Here is a 20035-nt window from a genome sequence, read left to right on the forward strand (position 1 = left end):
AAAAAAAAAAAAAAAAAAAAAAAAAAAAAAAAAAAAAAAAGATGCTCTTACAGAAAGCCTTTGTCCTACATCCAAAAACTCTCCGACTCCAGTATCAACCCTTATATGTGTTTGTAAGACTCTGATGGGAAGTAGGAAGCAGTAAGCCACACAAGCATTGCTAGCATAGGCCTTTTCTTTTCCAAAATATTTGCAAGCCTTCTAGAAGTATGAAATAAGCTGGATGGTTGCCTGAGGTATACTTAGGAATTCAAGCCAGCAAGTGAGACCTGCATATCAGAGTGGGTATGAGTGGTTAAGAATAGCAAGGTGGCCACAGCCTGTGCTGGCCAGGAAAGATTACATGGAGAGGGTTGAACACTTTGTACTCCAGGGAATTTTGGAGAAGGCCTAATCTGGCAGGAGAAATGGGGGTAAGATTGAATAAAAAGCTTCATATATTGACAAATAAATTTCACAAATCTTATTGCGTGAGAAAAATAAAAGTTATAGATGGATACAAACAGTATATTATCTTTTATTATTGTTGTTTTACTCTCTGGTATACAGAATTGGATTAATACTCTCAGTCCAGGAGACAGTCATCATTAGTACATACAAGGTACTCTTATTTCTCTAAGTATTTACTTTTAATAATATATTAAGTTTTGGTGAAACTGCCACCAAAAGCTATGATGCCACAGCAACCTTAAATCCCGCGTTCAATCATTCCCCTGGTTACTTTTGTATACAGTTTTATCTCATCTACATATATTACACTTATATAAGGTTTAAACAGCTACAAAGAAATGCCACATAATGTTTAGAGATACAGAAATTATATAAAAAATATGACAATGACACAGGCCAAATTCAAAAGAGTACAGAGAGGAGAATGGGAAAATGGAAGGAAGGAAAAGGGAGGGAGCAGAGAGGGAGAGGGGAAAGAATGTATTTGTAATGAATTATTTCTTAAGTTGTATAGTAAGTACATAGGTGCCCATTATATTATTTTGTATCTTTTTGAATGTGATATTTCATAAATTAAAAAAAAAAAGAAAACCAGAGAGATGGATGATATCACTCGTGGACCTGTGGCATGTAAAGTATAAGTACCTTTCTGCCCTCACCCTCTTAGCACTTCCCTCAGCTTCCCCTGAGAACACATCTACTGCTGGGATGTGTGGTGTGGCTGAGTCTGGCCAAGGAGGTCTCATGAGCCCTGTCCTGATGGATGTCTTCACTGGCCAACTTGTTCTCACAAACTATCCCTCCTGTCTGCCTATATTTGGCCTTTAGACAATTTGACAGAATCAGAAATGCTCATTAACTTTTATTAACATTATACAGTTTGGTTAAACTGCTCCCATTCTGCTGAATTGCCTTGCATGCCTCACTTCTCAGCTGCAGCCTACCTGCAAAGAATTTGCTTTTGCAATCCTAACTCTTTACAATGTAGGGTAAACTGGGCTTTTTGGTATGTCTGGGGAAGGCTGTCTTTAAGAATTCCCAACATAGCTCTGTCAATCTTCGAAGACCCAGGCTGTGAAATATAGGTGTTGTTGAATTGCTTTGCAAAAAAACAACCTCCACATTGTTCTTTTTCCTCCCATAATGATTGTGCATATAAATAAGCTGTGAGTATAGATGGGTTCTGATCTGTTGGGTTCCACTGGCATCAAGTTCACAAGAGAGAAAAAGGTCAGCTATACAGAGTGGGCCAGTTTTGCTCCAAGCTTCCTTCAGAGTCTGGGTTTCTTTTACCATGCTCAAAGTGGACAAGTTCAGTCCTGAACAAAAGGATGGGGTGGTTGCCACGTGCAGACTTTCACAATCCTCAAGAACACTTTGTGAGACTGATGCATAAACAGTGGGCCCTGTCAGTCTAATCTAACTATAAAAGCAGGACAGGCTAAGGAGAATGGCTTGATGTGACCTAGTTTGATCTCATAAAGGCCTGAAACATGCCTTACAATACTTAATACAGATACACATAGACCTGAGAAGCCAGGTCTGGACCACACAGCTAATAGGTGGGTGCTTACCTGACTAGAATATAGGAAGCTTTAACCTCCCTTCTATTCCCAATTTCACCTGTGAGACAAGGGAAATTAAGAACTCAATAAAATTGCTTTTAGCTCCCTTTCCTGCTTCTATTTTCACTAGGACCTGTATCCCTACCTCACTTTACACATGCCTTATAATGCAAACAGCATATGCCCTCCTTGTAAGGGACAAGGAGTTAATGATTTCTCTAGAATAAGTAACATGTAAGAAATGACAAGGACAGAATGGACAGCTATTATATGCGTATTCCAGACAACTGTAGCTAGACATCTCAATGCCAAGGCCCCCTGTCTCCAAGGAATAATACCTGGGCACTCATCTTTGTTCTAACTGGTACCTGAATGCCTTAGAGGACACATAAACCTCAATAACTGCCCCCAGACCCTGAACAAAGATGAGACTCCCCCCTTTCCTTTTGAGTCTCCCAGACACTCTGTATCTGCTGTATCTGCTCTCTCTATATATAAACTTTGCTTTCACCCTCCTGCTGGCTCACATTTGATTTCCATCATTTGCGAAGCCAAGAACCCTCTTGGCTGATCCTGAAGTAACACTTCAGGTCTCTGGACCCAGCCTGCCAGCATCACCTGCAGCTTTCTTTGTCTCTCAGTTGGTGTGTCATAATCATTGTCAGCTTTAAAAACCTTTACTGGTTTCCAAACAAAATGGAAAGAATTTATGTGATCTTGGAGCTAAATTAAAAGCATCAACTGAAACTCCTATTGTTTCTTTAGGTATTTAAGGATAACAAGAAACTTGAGAGAATTCTGTTTCTGTGGTAGGGAAGCAAGACTAGAGATGTGTGTGGTTAAGGTTCTCCCTTTGCCTGCTCTTTCTAGCTCCCTAGAGGGTTGAACATGAGTTTTCAGGCATCAGCTTAGTCATAAACTCAGGTGTAGGAATGTTATAGGATTCATTAATAATGACCCACTGTTCAAAAATTCCCATCAGAAATGGTAGCTAAGGCCAAAAAGCAGCATGTAACATGCACAAAAAGAGTGTGAGTTAGAGTGTAAAGCCCTGGGTTTGAGTTTTATCTGCTTAACCTGCTAGCTGTGGTTTTGGGCAAACCATTTTATCTCTCTGAACTTCCAATTTTCTCACCTATGAAACTAGACAAGTCATCCTTACCTTGTAAAATTGTTGTAAATCTCAAATTGCAACATGCAGCTTCCAGGTCATGAGGCCAGCCTTGTCTGATAATTATGGTGCTGAGCTTTCTTGCTCCCCAACTGATATTTTGTAGGCCTTTAAAATTCCTTTTTGATAAACCTAAAAATCTCAATGCCTCTTTTAGTTCATTTAAATTTTCAAAATAAGTTAAATATTGTGACAAAGAAATAAAGCAAAGGCAACTGAATATTTTAAAACTTATATAGCTACACCATTGTCCTTGGAAATTCCATATATCCTTTCAGGGTGGGGGTTGTCACAGATCTATACGTAGGCTCATACTAATGTGTCCTCCCTGCCCCCAACAGTGCCTCCTATTCCAATCGTTCTAGCCTTCATGGTCAAATTTACACATTCTTCCTCCTCAAAGAAGGCTTCCCTGACTGCCTTCTCTAGCTCATCACTGTGGTTTCCCTTCTCTGAATGCTAGCAGTGATTATGAAGACCCTTACACAACTTACATTCAGCCACCACACTGCTGAGTTGCATTAGTTCTGTTTCACAGCTTTTAGTCTGTCCATTTAAGCTGTGCCCAATAGTTCTTCCTTGCTTTTGCCTTACTGAGGGGTTGTCCAGGGGAAGACAGATGACAAAGCCTCAGAAATGTCTCTGCTCAGCTTCTGCACATGGCAAGAGGACAAAGCCCTCCTGAGCCCTGGTTGCCTGAGGTCCTATTGGGACCAGGCTGCCCAAAAGTCACTTGTTAATGATTGAGTGCTTTCATAGGGTCACAGTGAATAAGTGCTTGGTACAGATGTTATTTGGTCATCACAAGTTCCCTGCCTAAATGGGATAGTTGCTAATAGGATGCCAGTCTTCCTCCTTTTCCCTTACACTCATCCAAGTTGGAAGATATTAAGGAAGCCAGTGGTTCTCCAGAAGGACCCTGGCAGTCTGCAGACAAGCACCAAGCCTAGCCATGGATCCAGCAAGGAGCCTATCCAAGTCTCTGACATTACATAATTCAAATAGCTGGGAGAAGTTTGAATTTGGTCTCACTGGGTATTCATGGGGTTTAGTAAGACACTGTAAAACATTTTGTATAAGTGACAGATGCTGCAATCTGGGGCCTGTAACTCTTAGGGATTGCTGCCTCTCTCACTTGCTTGTCAGTAAAGTCTTCCCTTTTTAGAGAGGGACCCTATTTACTCCCCACCACTAGCCTGGACCACCCTGGGATTTCTCTCCAGATCTTGAGGAAGGCATGGACAGGACTTATATTTCTCATTATTATATTCCAATATCTAGAGTACATTCTTAATAACAAAATAATAACAGCAACAACAACAGCAGCAGGCAACACTTAGCATATATCATGTGCCAGACACTATTTCAAATGCTTTGCATTTTTCCCCAGCTTTATTGAGGCATATTTGACAAATAAAGATTATATATACTTAAGGTATACAATGTGATATTTTGATATATGTATATGTTGTGAAATGATCACGATTATCAAGCTAATTAGCTTATCTATCATCTCATATGGTTATTTCTGTGTGTGTGATGAGAACACAAGATCTGCTTTCTCAGCAAATTTCAAGTATACAATACAGTATTGTTAGCTATGGATACCATGTTGTACAATAACTCTCCAAAACTTATTCATCTTGCATAACAAAAAGTATTTTACTCTTTGACCAATATCTCTCCATTTCCCCCACCCCCACCAGCCCCTAGCAACCACTATTCTACTCTCTGCCTTTATGACTTTGACTGCTTTAGATTACACATGTAAGTAAGAGCATATAGTATTTACCTTTCTTTGTCTTATTGTTTTAGTATAATATCCTGTAGGTTGATCCATGTTGTCACAAATGACAAAATCTCCTTTTTTAAGCTAATATTACACAGTGTGTGTGTGTGTGTGTGTGTGTGTGTGTGTATGTGTGTATCATATTTTCTTTATGCATTCATTGCTTGGCAGCTAAATGCTTTGCATTTATTAACTTAAATAATCTTCACAAAAATCCTACAAGGTACATACTGTTGTAGCCCCATTTTATGAGGATATGTAGACATAGAACCATTAACTTACCCAGAAACAAAAGCTACTAAATGGTAGACTTGGGCTTTGAGTCCATACTACCTGGATCTAAACTCTGTGCTTCTTTGGGGAGCCTGGGTGGCTCATTCAGTTTCCCTCTCTCTCTACACCTCCCCCACTCTCATTCTGTCTCTCTCTCAAAAATAAATAAACGTTAAAATTTTTTAATAAAAAATGTAATATGTGTCTGTTTAATCACTGTATATACTGCCTCCCAACAACGATTTGCTGAATGAATGCGTACTAACACCAAATAAACAGTAATAGTATCAATAGCTAGCATTTACTAAGTACTTACTATGTGCCAGGCACTGCAAATGTAGTGTTTAATTTAATCTCACAGCCTCTCTTCTATACAGATACCATTATTATTTCCATTTTGCAGATGAGGGGATAATACTAGGCACAGAGAATTTGTCCAAGGTCATATGGCTCATGGACAAAAGGTAATTGGTGCCCTTTTGTCTGGCCCTAGAACCCATGCTCTTAATACTATACTTCATTACTTCCCATTACCTCAGGTGATCCTCCTCAAAGCCTCCTGAGATGAATTCTATCATCAGCCTGATTTGGCACTGAGGAAAATAAGGGGATAAAGTTAAAAAACTGGCCCAAGTTTAGAGACAGTAGAGTCTAGGACCCATGTGTTCTTGTTTCAAATCCCCATCTCCTTTGTGCTCTATCCCCAGTCTCTTTTGCTATTGTTGCATTTCTGAGTTACAAATGGCTCATCCTCCAAGTCCGGCCCTTCAGTGAAAGAAGAAATGGCCCAACTGCAGAAGTTCCTTGAACTTTCTCCAGCGTTATCATACTCTATGTAATTCCTGATCCTTCCAGAATACAATTAAACCAACATAAATAACTAGTAATTATGACACAGAGGACAACAGAGTATGTCCAGGATGGTATAATTAAAAACAAAGAATACAGGGGGAAAAGCTGTTCAGGCCAACTTCAGGCTGTAGGAACATTAGAGGATGCCTGAGGGGAGAGGAAAGGAGATCTCCTCCCCTCCTCAGAAAAAAAAGTAAATTGAAAGGGAAAAAAAAAGGAAACAAAAATCCCCAAAGCACCAAATTAACTTCCAGTATAATCATCTAAGGAAGAAAATAACAAAACATATGCATAACTAAACTAACAGAACAATGAGATGCAGAAGAGCAGAGACAGCCATCATGGAAGACAAGAAGATAGAAAACAAAGTCTTATTCTAGATTTTTAAAAAGGAAATTGACAAAGAGGGAAAACAGCAAAAGTTAAAGAAGCGGTCACAAAATTAGAAACCACTGATGTCTTTCCCCACCTACTATAATGGCCACTTCATTGGGAGCTTGGGATAATGGAGAGGGAGGGGCTTATGCTCCTGAGGTGGCCATCTCCTTCAGGAAAGAAGGGGTTGGGGTTACCTTCTTGCAGAGGACCATCTGGTGGTCAAACAGAAAGAAGACCCGCTGCTGGTTGCGGCCATAGGGCTGGTAGATCCAGGCCATCTCCCCAGTGTAGATCAGCTCCGAGCTCCTGTCTAGGATGTCCTCACCCTGGGAAGAACATGTGATAGTGAGAGGCAGCCAGGAAGGAGGGATGGCCCTGTCACCTGCCTGGAAGAACCTAAGGCTGGGCATAGACTAGGGCAGTAGGAGTAGAGAAAAGGCCTGATGGGAGAGAGGGATAGAGAGAAGGTCCCCTGGGAAGTCCTGGAGTTGGAAAGAACCATACTTTTGTTTATCCTGAGGCCAAATGAGCCCTACCACCCAGGACTGCTATATAGTCCCTCTATGGCAGCTGCTTTCTAGCACTACAGGCACCAAGGTTCATTCTGGTTCCATGAGGTTCATATTCTCTCTCTCTCTCTCTCTTTTCCTCCTCCTCCCTTTTCTCTATGAATTTATCTTTCTATACCAGTCCTTCATGCCAGATCTAGTCTCTTAGTCTCTTTCTTGTACTTGAAGAATAAGCCTAAGCACATAACAGAAGTTTCTCTGCTTCCCCAATGAGTAAAAGGGGATAGGGGAGGCCAAGAAGGAAACAGTGATAGATGGAGAAAAATAGAATACAGTCACTGTCTTAAAATTGTTTTTTTTTTTCCTTCTCCCCTCAGTTCACTAAAATATATCGATTAAATAGGAAACTTTACAACCACATGATTCTTTGGTCTGTTATTCACAGCCTGAAATGACTTTTTCTCCTTGCTACATAGTAAGACAAAAAAGTACCAAGACACTTAACTCCTAGCTAATTCAATTCTACAGAGTTTCCAAGGCCCCTTTTTTACAGCACCTCCGCTAGCTCAGAGGTATGTGGAGATATATGTCAGATGCCAAGCCAGATTTGTCCCCTATTCTCAAGGAGCTTACAGTCAGTGGAGGAAACTAATGCAGGTGTGCACAGAACTCATGGAATACAAGGCAAACCACAGCAAAGCCCTGGGCATAGGGGTGAGTGTTCTAGGACTTATATGAAGATAAGGACAAAGACCAGTGGTCCAGTACTCAGGAGAATTAATATTAGCATCTATATGCATCAGAAATTGGGCTACATACCTTCACTCTAAACCTTCTAAGCCACAAGAGAACCCTGGGAGGGAGAGAATTTCTTAATCTCATTTTATAGTCCAAGGTAGAGATGTCAGGTGATCAGCTAAGGTCACCCAGCTTGTTAGCTAGAGACACATAACTCAACCCCAATTCTGTGGCTCCAGAAAGTATCCTCACTCTTTCCACTACATTATGATGTATCTAAGCCAGTCAGTCCCTTCTTTTCTCTGGGTTTCAGTTTTTCCAGATATTAAATGAGCTACATGAGGATGATATCCAAGGCCCTAGCCCTGATACTCTAATTCAAAGATGTCAGCTTTGCACCCAAAAGTTTCAAGTCAAGGTTACAGTATACCCCATGCATCCCCCCATAAACAGTCAGAACAAATAGGCTAGGCATGGCAGTAGGCCAAAGAGAGGGGTAGCTGGAAATGGTGTTCTTGAGCATACCACTTTTCCAGTCTAAGGGATGAGAAGGAAAAGGGGAGCTCAGTGGAAATGTTTTCTAATAATATAACCTCAAAAAGAAAGTTAAGAGATAGTACTGTGATTCCAAGCTCTATTTCATGGGTATCTTGGAACTTAAGTAAGCATTCACCCTTGAGAGGCCCACATACTAACAGAACTTCTGGGACAGGAAGCCCACAGGGTGAGGGACTTGTGCAGGAATTTCCTGTTGGGTGGATAAGGAGCTGAGAGTGGTACCAGTCTGCCAGGTTCCACCCTGAGGCAGGCCAGAAGATGTGCCACAGTCCACTTTGAGTATGTATAAAGTGAAAAAAGCTATAAAAATGGGTCAGTGCCAAACAAAGTTGGACAAGATAACATTTTTTTCAGGATGACTTCTTTTTCCTTTTTCAAAATTTTATTTAAATTCTAGTTAGTTAACATATAGTGCAATATTGGCTTCAGGGGTAGAATTCAGTGATTCATCACATACAACACCCAGTGCTTATCATAAGTGCCCTTGTTGATACCCATCACCCATATAGCCCATCTCTCACCCACATCCTTCCAACAATCCTCAGTTTGTTCTCTGTCTTTAAAAGTCCCTCATGGTTTGTTCCTCCCCCACCACCACCATGTGTTCATCTGTTTTGTTTCTTAAATTCCACATAGGAGAGAAACCATATGTTATTTGTCTTCTCTGAGTTACTTATTTCACTTAGCATAATACATTATAGCTTCATCCACATCATTGCAAATGGAAGGATGAATTTTAAAATTACACTTGCTAAACTGAGGATGATCGGACCAGGATACCACTCAATATCATCTTGTCCACCTACCATAACAGACAGGAGCATTCTAGTTCTTTTTTTAAGTACCTGCCACACATAATTCCACTAAGAAAAAAAATAAGAATGAGAAAGAAAGAAAGAAAGAAAGAAAAGAAAGAATAAACTTGCCACACATAATGCCACCAAGAAAAAAAAGCAAGAAGGAAGGAAGGAAAGAAAGAAAGAAAGAAAGAAAGAAAGAAAGAAAGAAAGAAAGAAAAGACAAGAAAAGAAAGACAAGGAAGGAAGTAAGGGAGGAAGGAAGGAGAGAGGAAGAGAGGGAGGGAGGGAGGGCAGGAGAGAGAGAGTGAGAGAGAGAGAAAGGTAAATATACTCCTGTGTTCACCTAGCTGATTGATACCAGACAACTCACATATCCTCTCTGTGTGTTGGTTTCCTTGTTTCTACAAAAAATGCAATCAAAATGATATAAAACACATGTAAAGAATATTACTAATTGAGCTTCAAGTGGAGCTTGACTCTGCTAAGGCTGTAAGTCCAGAGGGAGAGAGAAGTCCATCTTGTTCCTGGTTTGGTCAGTCTCCAAAGAAAGAGGAAAGAAGAGCACCAGAAACTCCAGACTGGTGCTGGCTGAAGCCAAGTCCTGCCAATTCTAGCCAATTCCAATGCTATAAAGGGTCAAATTGTGCCAAGGTAGGGTCGCAATGTGGCTGTGCTACACTTAGTTTCCTAATCCTTAAAATGAGGGTAATAACAGGGGCACCTGGGTGGCTCAAGTCTGTTAAACATCTGACTTCAGCTCAGGTCATGATCTCATGGTCTGTGGGTTCAAGCCCTGTGTCACACTCTGTGCTGACAGCTCAGAGCCTGGAGCCTGCTTCAGATTCCGTGTCTCCCTCTCCCTCTGCCCTTCCCCACTCATGCTCTCTCTCAAGCTCTCAAAAATGAATAAACATTAATAAAATTAAAATGAAAGAACACAGAAGATGGCGGCATAGGAAGACGCTGGGCTCACCTTATCCTGCTGATCACTTAGATTCTACCCACATCTGTCTAAATAACCCAGAAAACCACCAGAAGACTAGCAGAAAGGACTCTCCGGAGCCAAGCATAGACAAGAGGCCCACAGAAGAGGGTAGGAAGGGTGGAGAGGCAGTGCATGCTACATGGACTGGCAGGAGGGAGCTGGGGCGGTGGAGGGGTAGCCCACCCGGCAAGGCAGAGCCACAGAGTCTGGCTTGCAAAAGCAGAGGGGCTGGACTCCTTGAGTTCTGACAGCCAGCAGGACTTAACCTCTGGAATGTTAAAAGTCAATGGCTCTGCTCTTGGAGAGTGGGGAGGGCGAGAGTGCACTGGGAGGGAGAGTTGTTGAGCCCCAGAAGACAGAACTCACCTCGGTGGGGAACAAAGGCACGGGCAAGCGCCATCTCCCTCTCCCATCCCCCAGCTGAAACCCCAATCCCTGTCATGGAACTTGCTCCCACTGTGCAAACACTCAAAGCTGTGCTTCTGTGGACCCATTCCTCCAACGGATCTGCCTCCTTCCCAGTGCTGCAGGGCCCCTCCGAAAGGGGACCACCTAAGGCAAAGCCAGCTAAGCCTGCCCTTCCCACCACTGTGCACCTTGCAGATCAACCCCGGCTAATACCCCAGATCCCATCAAAGCATCACCACAAGCCTGGCAGTGTGCAAGTAGCCCAGAGAGAGGTCTCACCACTCCACAGTGAGTCCTGCCCCTGGGAGAAGGCAAGATAAGGTACACACCATTCTGACTGTGGCCTCAGCAGTGGGCTGGGGAAAGACATCCAGTCTGACTGTGGCCCCACCCACCTACACAAGTTACTCCGGACAGTAGAGGGGAAGTGCCCTGCATTTTGGAGACACCCAGGGACTACCCAAAATGACAAAATGGAAGAATTCTCCTCAAAAGAAACTCCAGGAAGTATGGACAGCTAACAAATTGATCAAAAATGATTTAAGCAATATAACAGAACAAGAATTTATAATAATAGTCATAAAATTAATCACTGGGCTTGCAAAAAAGCATAGAGAACAGCAGAGAATCTATTGCTACAGAGATCAAGGGACTAAGGACTAGTCATGAGTAGCTAAAAAATGCTATAAATGAAGTGCAAAATAATTCATAGGTGGCCATAGCACAGATTGAAGAGGCAGAGGAGAGAATAGGTGAAGTAGAAGATAAAATTATGGAAAAAGAAGAAGCTGAGAGAGATAAAAAAATCCAGGAGTCTGAGGGGAGAATTACAGAAATAAGTGATGCAATCAAATGCAACAATATCTGAATCCTAGGAATTCCAGAAGAAGAAGCGAGAGAGAAAGGGGCTGAAGGAGTATTTGAACAAATCATAGCTGTGAACTTCCCTGATCTGGGGAAGGAAAAAGGCATTGAAATCCAAGAGACACAGAGAACTCCCTTCAGACGTAACTTGAATTGATCTTCTGCATGACATATCATAGTGAAACTGGCAAAATACAAGGATAAAGAGAAAATTCTGAAAGCAACTAGGGATAATCACGCTCTAACCTACAAAGGGAGACCCATAAGACTAGTGGCAGACCTATCTACTGAAACCTGGCAGGCCAGAAAGGAATGGCAGGAAATCTTCAATGTGATGAAAAGAAAAAAAAAATATGCAGCCGAGAATCCTTTATCCAGCAAGTCTGTCATTCAGAATAGAATGAGAGATAAAAGTCCTCCCAACAAACAAAAACTGAAGGAATTCATCATCATTAAACCAGCCCTACAAGAGATCCTAAGGGGGATTCTGTGAGTGAAATGTTTCAAGGACTGCAAAGTACCAGGGACATCACTACAAGCATGAAGCCTACAGAAATCACAATGACTCCAAACCCATATCTTTATATAATAACACTGAATGTAAATGGACTAAATGCTCCAACCAAAACAGATAGGGTATCATAATGGATAAAAAAAAAAGAACCATCTATTTTCTCTCCACAAGAGACTCTTTTTAGAGCTGAGGACACCTTCAGATTGAAAGTGAGGGATGGAGAACTATCTATCATGCTACTGGAAGTCAAAAGAAAGCTGGAGTAGCCACACTTATATCAGAAAAATTAGATTTTAATTTAAAGGTTGTAACAAGAGATTAAGAAGGGCATTATATAATAATTACAGGGTCTATCCATCAGGAAGAGCTAACAATTATACATATCTATGTGCCAAATATGGGAGCCCCCAAATATATAAAACAATTAATCACAAACATAAGCAACCTTATTGATAAGAATGTGGTAATTGCAGGGAACTTTAATACTCCACTTACAACAATGGATAGATCATCTAGACACAGGATCAATAAAGAAACAAGGGTCCTGAATGATACATTGCATCAGATGTACTTGGCAGATATATTCAGAACTCTGCATCCCAAAGCAACAGAATATACTTTCTTCTAGAGTGCACATGGAACATTCCCCAAGATAGATCACATACTGGGTCACAAAACAGCCCTTCATAAATATACAAGAATTGAGATCATACCGTGCACACTTTCAGACATCAATGCTATGAAATTTGAAATAAACCACAGGAAAAAGTATGAAAAACCTCCAAAAGCATGGAGGTTAAAGAACACCCTACTAAAGAATGAATGGGTCAAACAGGCAATTAGGTAAGAAATTAAAAATATATGGAAACAAATGAAAATGAAAAGACAACAATCCAAACGCTGTGGGATGCAGTGATGGCAGTCCTGAGAGGAAAATACATTGCAATCCAGGCCTATCTCAAGAAACAAGAAAAATCCCAAATACAAAATCTAACAGCACACCTAAAGGAAATAGTAGCAGAAGAACAAAGCCACCCCAAACCGAGCAGAAGAAGAGAGATAATAAAGATCAGAGCAGAAATAAAAAATATAGAATCTAAAAAAAAACACTGTAGAGCAGATCAATGAAACTAAGAGATGGTTTTTTGAAAAAATAAACAAAGTTGATAAACCTCTAGCCAGGTTTCTCAAAAAGAAAAGGGAGAGGACCCAAATAGATAAAATCATGAATGAAAAGGACTTATTTCCAATTATTACTTATTACCAATTATTCCCTTATTATCAGGGAATACTATGAAAGATTATATGCCAGCAAACTGGACAACCTGGAAGAAATGGACGAATTCCTAAGCACTCACACTCTTCCAAAACTGAATAAGGAAGAAATAGAACACTTGAACAGACCCATAACCAGCAAAGAAATTGAATCAGTTATCAAAAATCTCCCAACAAATAAGAGTCCAGGACCAGATGGCTTCCCTGGGGAATTCTACCAGACATTTAAAGCAGAGATAATACCTATCATTCTCAAGCTGTTACAAAAAATAGAAAGGGAAGGAAAACTTCCAGACTCATTCTATGAAGCCAGCATTACTTTAAATCCTAAACCAGAGACCCAGTAAAAGAGAACTACAGGCCAGTATCTCTGATGAATATGGATGCAAAAATTCTCAGCAAGAGAAGAGCAATTCGAATTCAACAGCATATAAAAAGTATTATTCACCATGATCAAGGGGGAATTAGTCCTGGGCTGCAGGGCTGGTTCAACATTCTCAAATCAATCAGTGTGATACATCACATTAATAAAAGAAAAGAAAGGAACCATATGATCCTGTCAATCAATGCAGAAAAAGCATTTGACAAAATCCACCATCCTACCTTAGTAAAAACCCTCAAGAAAGTCGAGATTGAAGGAACACACTTCAACATCATAAAAGCCATTTATGAAAAGCCCAAGGCAAATATCATCCTCAATGGGGAAAAACTGAGAGCTTTCCCCTGACATCAGGAAAACGACAGGGATGTCCACTCTCACCGCTGTTGCTTAACACGGTGTTAGAAGTTCTAGCGTAAGCAATAAGACAAAAAAGGAAATCAATGCATCAAAATTGGCAACGATGAAGTCAAGCTTTCACTTTTTGCACATGACATGAGATTATACATGGAACACCCGATAGACTCCAGCAAAAGTCTGCTAGAACTGATACATGAATTCAGCAAAGTCGCAGGATACAAAATCAATGTACAGAAATCAGTTGCATTCTTATACACTAATAATGAAGCGACAGAAACAGAAATAAACTGATCCTATTCACAATTGTACCAAGAATCATAAAACACCTAGGAATCAACCTAACCAAAGATGTAAAAAATCTGTATGATGAAAACTATAGAAATCTTATAAAGGAAATTGAAGAAGATATATAGAAATGGAAAAACATTATGTGCTCATGGATTGGAAGAATAAATATTGTCAAAATGTCAATACTACCCAAAGCTATCTACACATTCAATGCAATCCCAATCAAAATTGCACCAGCATTCTTCTCAAAACTAGAACAAGCAATCCTAAAATTTGTATGGAACCACAAAAGGCCCCGAATAGCCAAAGTACTTTTGAAGAAGAAGACCAAAGCGGGAGGCAACACAATCCCAGACTTTAGCCTCCACTACAAAGCTGTAATCATCAAGACAGCATGGTATTGGCACAAAAACAGACACAGAGACCAATGGAATAGAATAGAAACCCCAGAACTAGACCCACAAAATTATAGCCAACTAATCATTGACAAAGCAGGAAAGAATATCCAGTGGAAAAAAGACAGTCTCTTTCACAAATGATGCTGGGACAACTGGACAGCAACATGCAGAAGGATGAAACTCGACCATTTTCTGACACCATTCACAAAAACAAACTCAAAATGGATAAAGGACCTGAATGTGAGACAGGAAACCATCAAAACCCTAGAGGAGAAAGTAGGAAAACACCTCTGTGACCTCAGCCATAGCAATTTCTTACTTGACACATCCCGAAAGGCAAGGGAATTAAAAGCAAAAATGAACTATTGGGACCTCATGAAGATAAAATGCTTCTGCACGTCAAAGCATTGTTTCAAAGGAAACAATCAACAAAACTAAAAGGCAACCAATGGAATGGGAAAAGATATTTGCAAATGACATATTGCAGAAAGGGCTATTATCCAAAATCTATAAAGATATCACCAAACTCCACACCTGAAAAGCAAATAATTGAGAGAAGAAATGGGCAGAAAACATGAATAGACACTTCTCTAGAGAAGACATCTAGAGGGGCGCCTGGGTAACTCAGTCGGTTGAGCGACTGTCTTCGGCTCAGGTAGTGATCTCACGGTTTGTGAATTTGAGCCCCGCGTCAGGCTCTGTGCTGATAGCTCAGAGCCTGGAGCCTGCTTCTGATTCTGTGTCTCCCTCTCTCTCTGCCCCTCCCCCACTCATGCTTTGTCTCTCTCTGTCTCAGAAATAAACATAAAAAATTTTAAAAAAAGAAGACATCCAGATGGCCAACAGGCACATGAAAAGATGCTCAACGTCGCTCCTCATCAGGGAATTACAAATCAAAACCACACTCAGATACCACCTCACACCAGTCAGAGTGGCTACAATGAACAATTCAGGGGAGTATAGATGCTGGCGAGGATGTGGAGAAATGGGAACCCTCTTGCACTGTTGGTGGGAATGCAAACTGGTGCAGCCGCTCTGGAAGACAGTGTGGAGGTTCCTCAAAAAATTAAAAATAGAACTACCCTATGACCCAGCAATAGCACTGCTAGGAATTTACCCAAGGGATATAGGAGTGCTGATGCATAGGGGTACTTGTACCCCAATGTTTATAGCAGCACTTTCAACAATAGCCAAATTATGGAAAGAGCCTAAATGTCCATCAACTGATGAATGGATAAATAAGTTGTGGTTTATATACACAATGGAATACTACGTGGTGATGAGAAAGAATGTAATATGGCCTTTTGTAGCAATGTGGATGGAACTGGCGAGTGTTCTGCTAAGTGAAATATGTCATACATAGAAAGACAGATACCATATGGTTTCACTCTTATGTGGATCCTGAGAAACTTAACAGAAGACCATGGGGGAGGGGAAGGGAAAGAAAAAAGACATTAGAGAGGGAGGGAGTCAAAACAAGAGATTCTTAAAAACTGAGAACAAACTGAGGGTTGATGGAGGCTAGGATGGAGGGTAGGTTGTGTGATGAGTATTGAGTGTTGGGCACCCATTGGGATGAGCACTGGGTGATGTATGGAAACCAAGTTGACAATAAATTTCATATTAAAAAATTAAAATTAGGGTAATAACAGTATCAATCTCATTTGCCTGTTGTGAGGATTATGTAAATTAATATATTAGTGCTTAGGAAAGTACACTTCACTCTGTAAGTTCTACAGAAATGCTAGCTATTATCTTGACCATTATTGTGTGCTTTATATCCTGTGTCACACATATTCTTATTAATACAGCAACCCAATAAGGAATGCACTGTTATCACCCCCCCCAAAAAAAAAAAACAAAGTCAGAAAAATTGGGAGTAATTTCCCCAAAGTTGCAGAATCCAGACCAGAATCCCTCCAAAGTCCATGTTCTAATCCACCAAACCACAGTAGAATGGCAATCCTTAGTGGAAGAACCAGCTATGTTGGACGATTTCTGAAGTGAGACTCTCAAAAAACTTGGGTTCTGAGCCCAGTATTGCCATCAACTCATTCTGTGCCCTTGAGAAGTAACTTAAACACTCTGTATGTTTTCTCATACAGAAATGAACAATGGATAATACAACAGTTCCCACTTGGTTCACTTCACATGGCTGCTTGAAAGCACAAATCAGATCACATAAGGAAAATGGCCCTTTCAGAGTTCAAATCTCACCCTTTGCTTCCTCTACCACACTTGCACTATAAATTACTTTGCCTTGTCCCCCATAATGCAATCCCCTCCCACTCCCACCTCCACCATGGAAATTCTGTTTTATTCCATTCTACTAGGATTTTGCACATACTATTCCTTCTGTCTGGAACATATTTTCTCCACTGGAAAACCAAGGCCACATCTCATTCATCTCAATAGCCCAATGGCCAAGACCCCATATAGTTACAGGCTGATTGTTCTGATGGGAGGTTGTGGCATGAACAGATCCAGGGGAAAAAGGACAGGGGAAGTTCCATACTTTTCATACAGTTTATCTTCAATGCTGCCTATTGACAGGAGGGCAGAGAAAAAACAAATCCAGCCAGCTCCACACTTAATCTCCTGGTCCTAGAAGTGTGTCTCATCAAGCCACCTTTGCTTTTAAATAGATGTTTTTGCTACTTCCATCACATTGGGTTTTTCTGTTTCCTCTGACTTTTTGGATTCAATCATCTAATGGTAAACTGGAACAGGTCTTTGTGTATTACACAAGCAGTCTGTGAGGGTAGGGGTGCCATAACAATTATATACAGTTAAGTTCCCAAACATAAGCTGCAAATTTGGGCTTTTGGTAAAAATCTCCAGGGGGAAAAAAGATTAAAAGGAAGCTGTCAGGGATATGTTTCTTCTCCCTTCAAGTAGATCTAATAAGTGGGAAGGGCAGCAATGTGACAGTTCAACAAACATCAGTATCAGAGAAATTAGAAATGTAAATTTCCCTGAAACTGTAGTCCTTGGAAACAGGTTCTTCTCCCTGCTTCTCCCCTAAGGCATTGATTATTACTTAGAGGTATGGGTGATACTTACTTTTTTATGTAGGTTTTTAAAAAATTTCTTTTAATTTTTATTTAAATTCAAGTTAGTTAACATATAGTGTAATAATGGTTTCAGGAGTACAATTTAGTGATTCATCTCTTACATATAACAGTGCTCAACACAAGTGTCCCCTTTAATGTCCATCACCCATTTACCCCATACCCCTATCCAACACCCCTCCAGCAACCCTCAGTTTGTTCTCTGTATATAAGAGTCTCTAATGGTTTGCATCCCTCTCTCTTTTTATCTTATTTTTCCTTCCCTTCCCTTATATTTACCTCTTTTGTTTCTTAAATTCCACATATGAGTGAAATCATATGATTTCACATTGTCTTTCTCTGACTGACTTATTTCACTCAGAATAATACATTCTAGCTCCATCCACGTTGTTGCAAATGACAATATCTAATTCTTTTTTGATCGCCAAGTAATATTTCATTGTGTGTGTGTTTGTGTGTGTGCGCGCATGCGTGTGTGTATGGACATAGACATACATACATATATATTACATCTCCTTTATCCATTCATCAGTCAATGGGCATTTGGGTTCTTTCCATAATTTGGCTATTGTTGAGAGTGCTACTATAAACATTGGGGTGCATGTGCCCATTCAAATCAGCATTTTTATATCTTTTGGATAAATACCTACTAGTGCAATTGCTAGGTTGTAAGGAAGACCTATGTTTGTTTGTTTGTTTGTTTGTTTGTTTGTTTGTTTGTTTATTTTTGAGGAGCCTTCTTCATACTGTTCTCCAGAGTGGCTGCACCAGTTTGCATTCCCACCAACAGTGCAAAAGTGTTCTCTTTTCTCTTCATCCTTGCCAACATCTGTGGTTTCCTGAGTTGTTAATTTTAGCCATTCTGACAGGTGCAAGGTGGTATCTCATTATTTTGATTTGTATTTCCCTTATGATGAGTGATATTGAATATGGGTAATCCTTTCACTCATCCATTTATTTTTTAGGAGCCCTGGGAGGTAGGGAAAATCAGGGGGTACTTCATGAACTCTAGTCCTCATACGCTGGCAGGGAGCAAGGATGATAACTAGAGTTGATCAAAAAGACCCAGAATATTTATGGAATAAGCTGAGTCACGTTCAGGTCTGTATATAATAAAAAGCCTCCTATTGTCTAGCCAGATATTCTGACTTAGTGAGTAGGTACCAATTGCCTGTTTGCTGCCAGCCCTCCACTCTATCTCCCAATTCCTCTTCAAAGGACATTAAGCTTTGAAGATTTCCCTTATGACTCTTCTTTTTAATTTGACAAATTAAGCTGTTATTATTATATGGATGGTTTTGGCAGCCACCCTGTTTGTTCAAACATCTGGGGGAGGCAAGGGAATGGTGGAGATAGCAAGATACTGCTTAATTTTCTTGATTTGCAAGGCTTATCCACAGCAGCCCTCAGCAATTTGGCAGGACCTCTCTTTGCTTGTGTAACTGTTTGGACAGATAGCACATACAAAGAACCTATATCAGGGAACCAGTGAGGTTGGGTCACTTATGTCAATAGCTAGCAAGCCATGGAGTGGACATGTCCTATTGCCTTTTCAGGGTGGTCCTCCAGCACTCATCCACTTTTAGTCATACTAAGATTTTGTATTTTCCCCATGAGGCAGTCTTACTGCCTTGCTTAGATATGGACACTTTACCGCAAAAATAAGTCCTTTCAGTGTCACAAGAGAAAGCAACTGGGCTGTGGGAAGCAGAAGGTTGAAAGAGTATACAGTGCAACAGTGAAAAGAATACTAGAGAGTGAATCTGGAGACCAGAATCAAATTTTAGCTTTGCAACTGGCTTGCTGTGTGGTCTTGGTCAGGAATAGGTGTCTCAGACTTTCACCATCATTATAAGGCATGTGTGTATGTATGTACATGTGTATGCATGCACATATGCATGGCCATGGCCAGAATTGTTGATGGGGAGGGGAGTTCTCTAAAAGCCCTGATGACAGACATTCTAGAAGTCTTGAAGACTAAATATGATGAACATGACAGAAACCTTAGGCTTGCCCTCTGAAATGTACCCATCAGGATTCACTACAGAAAAAGCTTCCTATAAGACAACTCCTCTGGAGCTAGTGAGTTCCACAGTGACCCAAGAAACTGAAAAGGGAACGATGAGGAATTTTTCTTCTTACCAAATTAGGTGAAGAAGGGATTCACCAAGCAACAGGGTGTCAGTGTTGTACATATGCGCTTGGTTGAGATTTATAGGACCAATTAATCATGCTAACAAAGGAGGCAGAGAGTAAATATTATCCCATCAATCCTATTCAAAATTGCCTTTTTGTTTTCCACTCCCCACTTCTAGACAAAAACACATGAAATTCAAACGAAACCAAGAGTTGGTTTTTTGAAAAAATAAACAAAATTGACAAACCTCTAGCCAGGCTTCTCAAAAAGAAA

At 40.5% G+C, this 20035-nt stretch overlaps 1 protein-coding gene across 1 annotated transcript in view; it reads right to left on the minus strand.

The window, feature by feature from the left end:
* ARHGEF9 (Cdc42 guanine nucleotide exchange factor 9) overlaps positions 1-20035 on the minus strand; it is a 200502-nt gene that overhangs the window by 23168 nt on the left and 157299 nt on the right. The window contains exon 6 of the mRNA XM_040467198.1: positions 6673-6804. Coding sequence (XP_040323132.1) covers positions 6673-6804 — 132 coding nt within the window. The remainder of the gene's footprint in view (positions 1-6672; positions 6805-20035) is intronic.

This window comes from Herpailurus yagouaroundi, unplaced genomic scaffold, assembly GCF_014898765.1.
Source record: "Herpailurus yagouaroundi ecotype Mexico unplaced genomic scaffold, PumYag 67350, whole genome shotgun sequence".
Classification (NCBI taxonomy): Eukaryota; Metazoa; Chordata; class Mammalia; order Carnivora; family Felidae; genus Herpailurus; species Herpailurus yagouaroundi.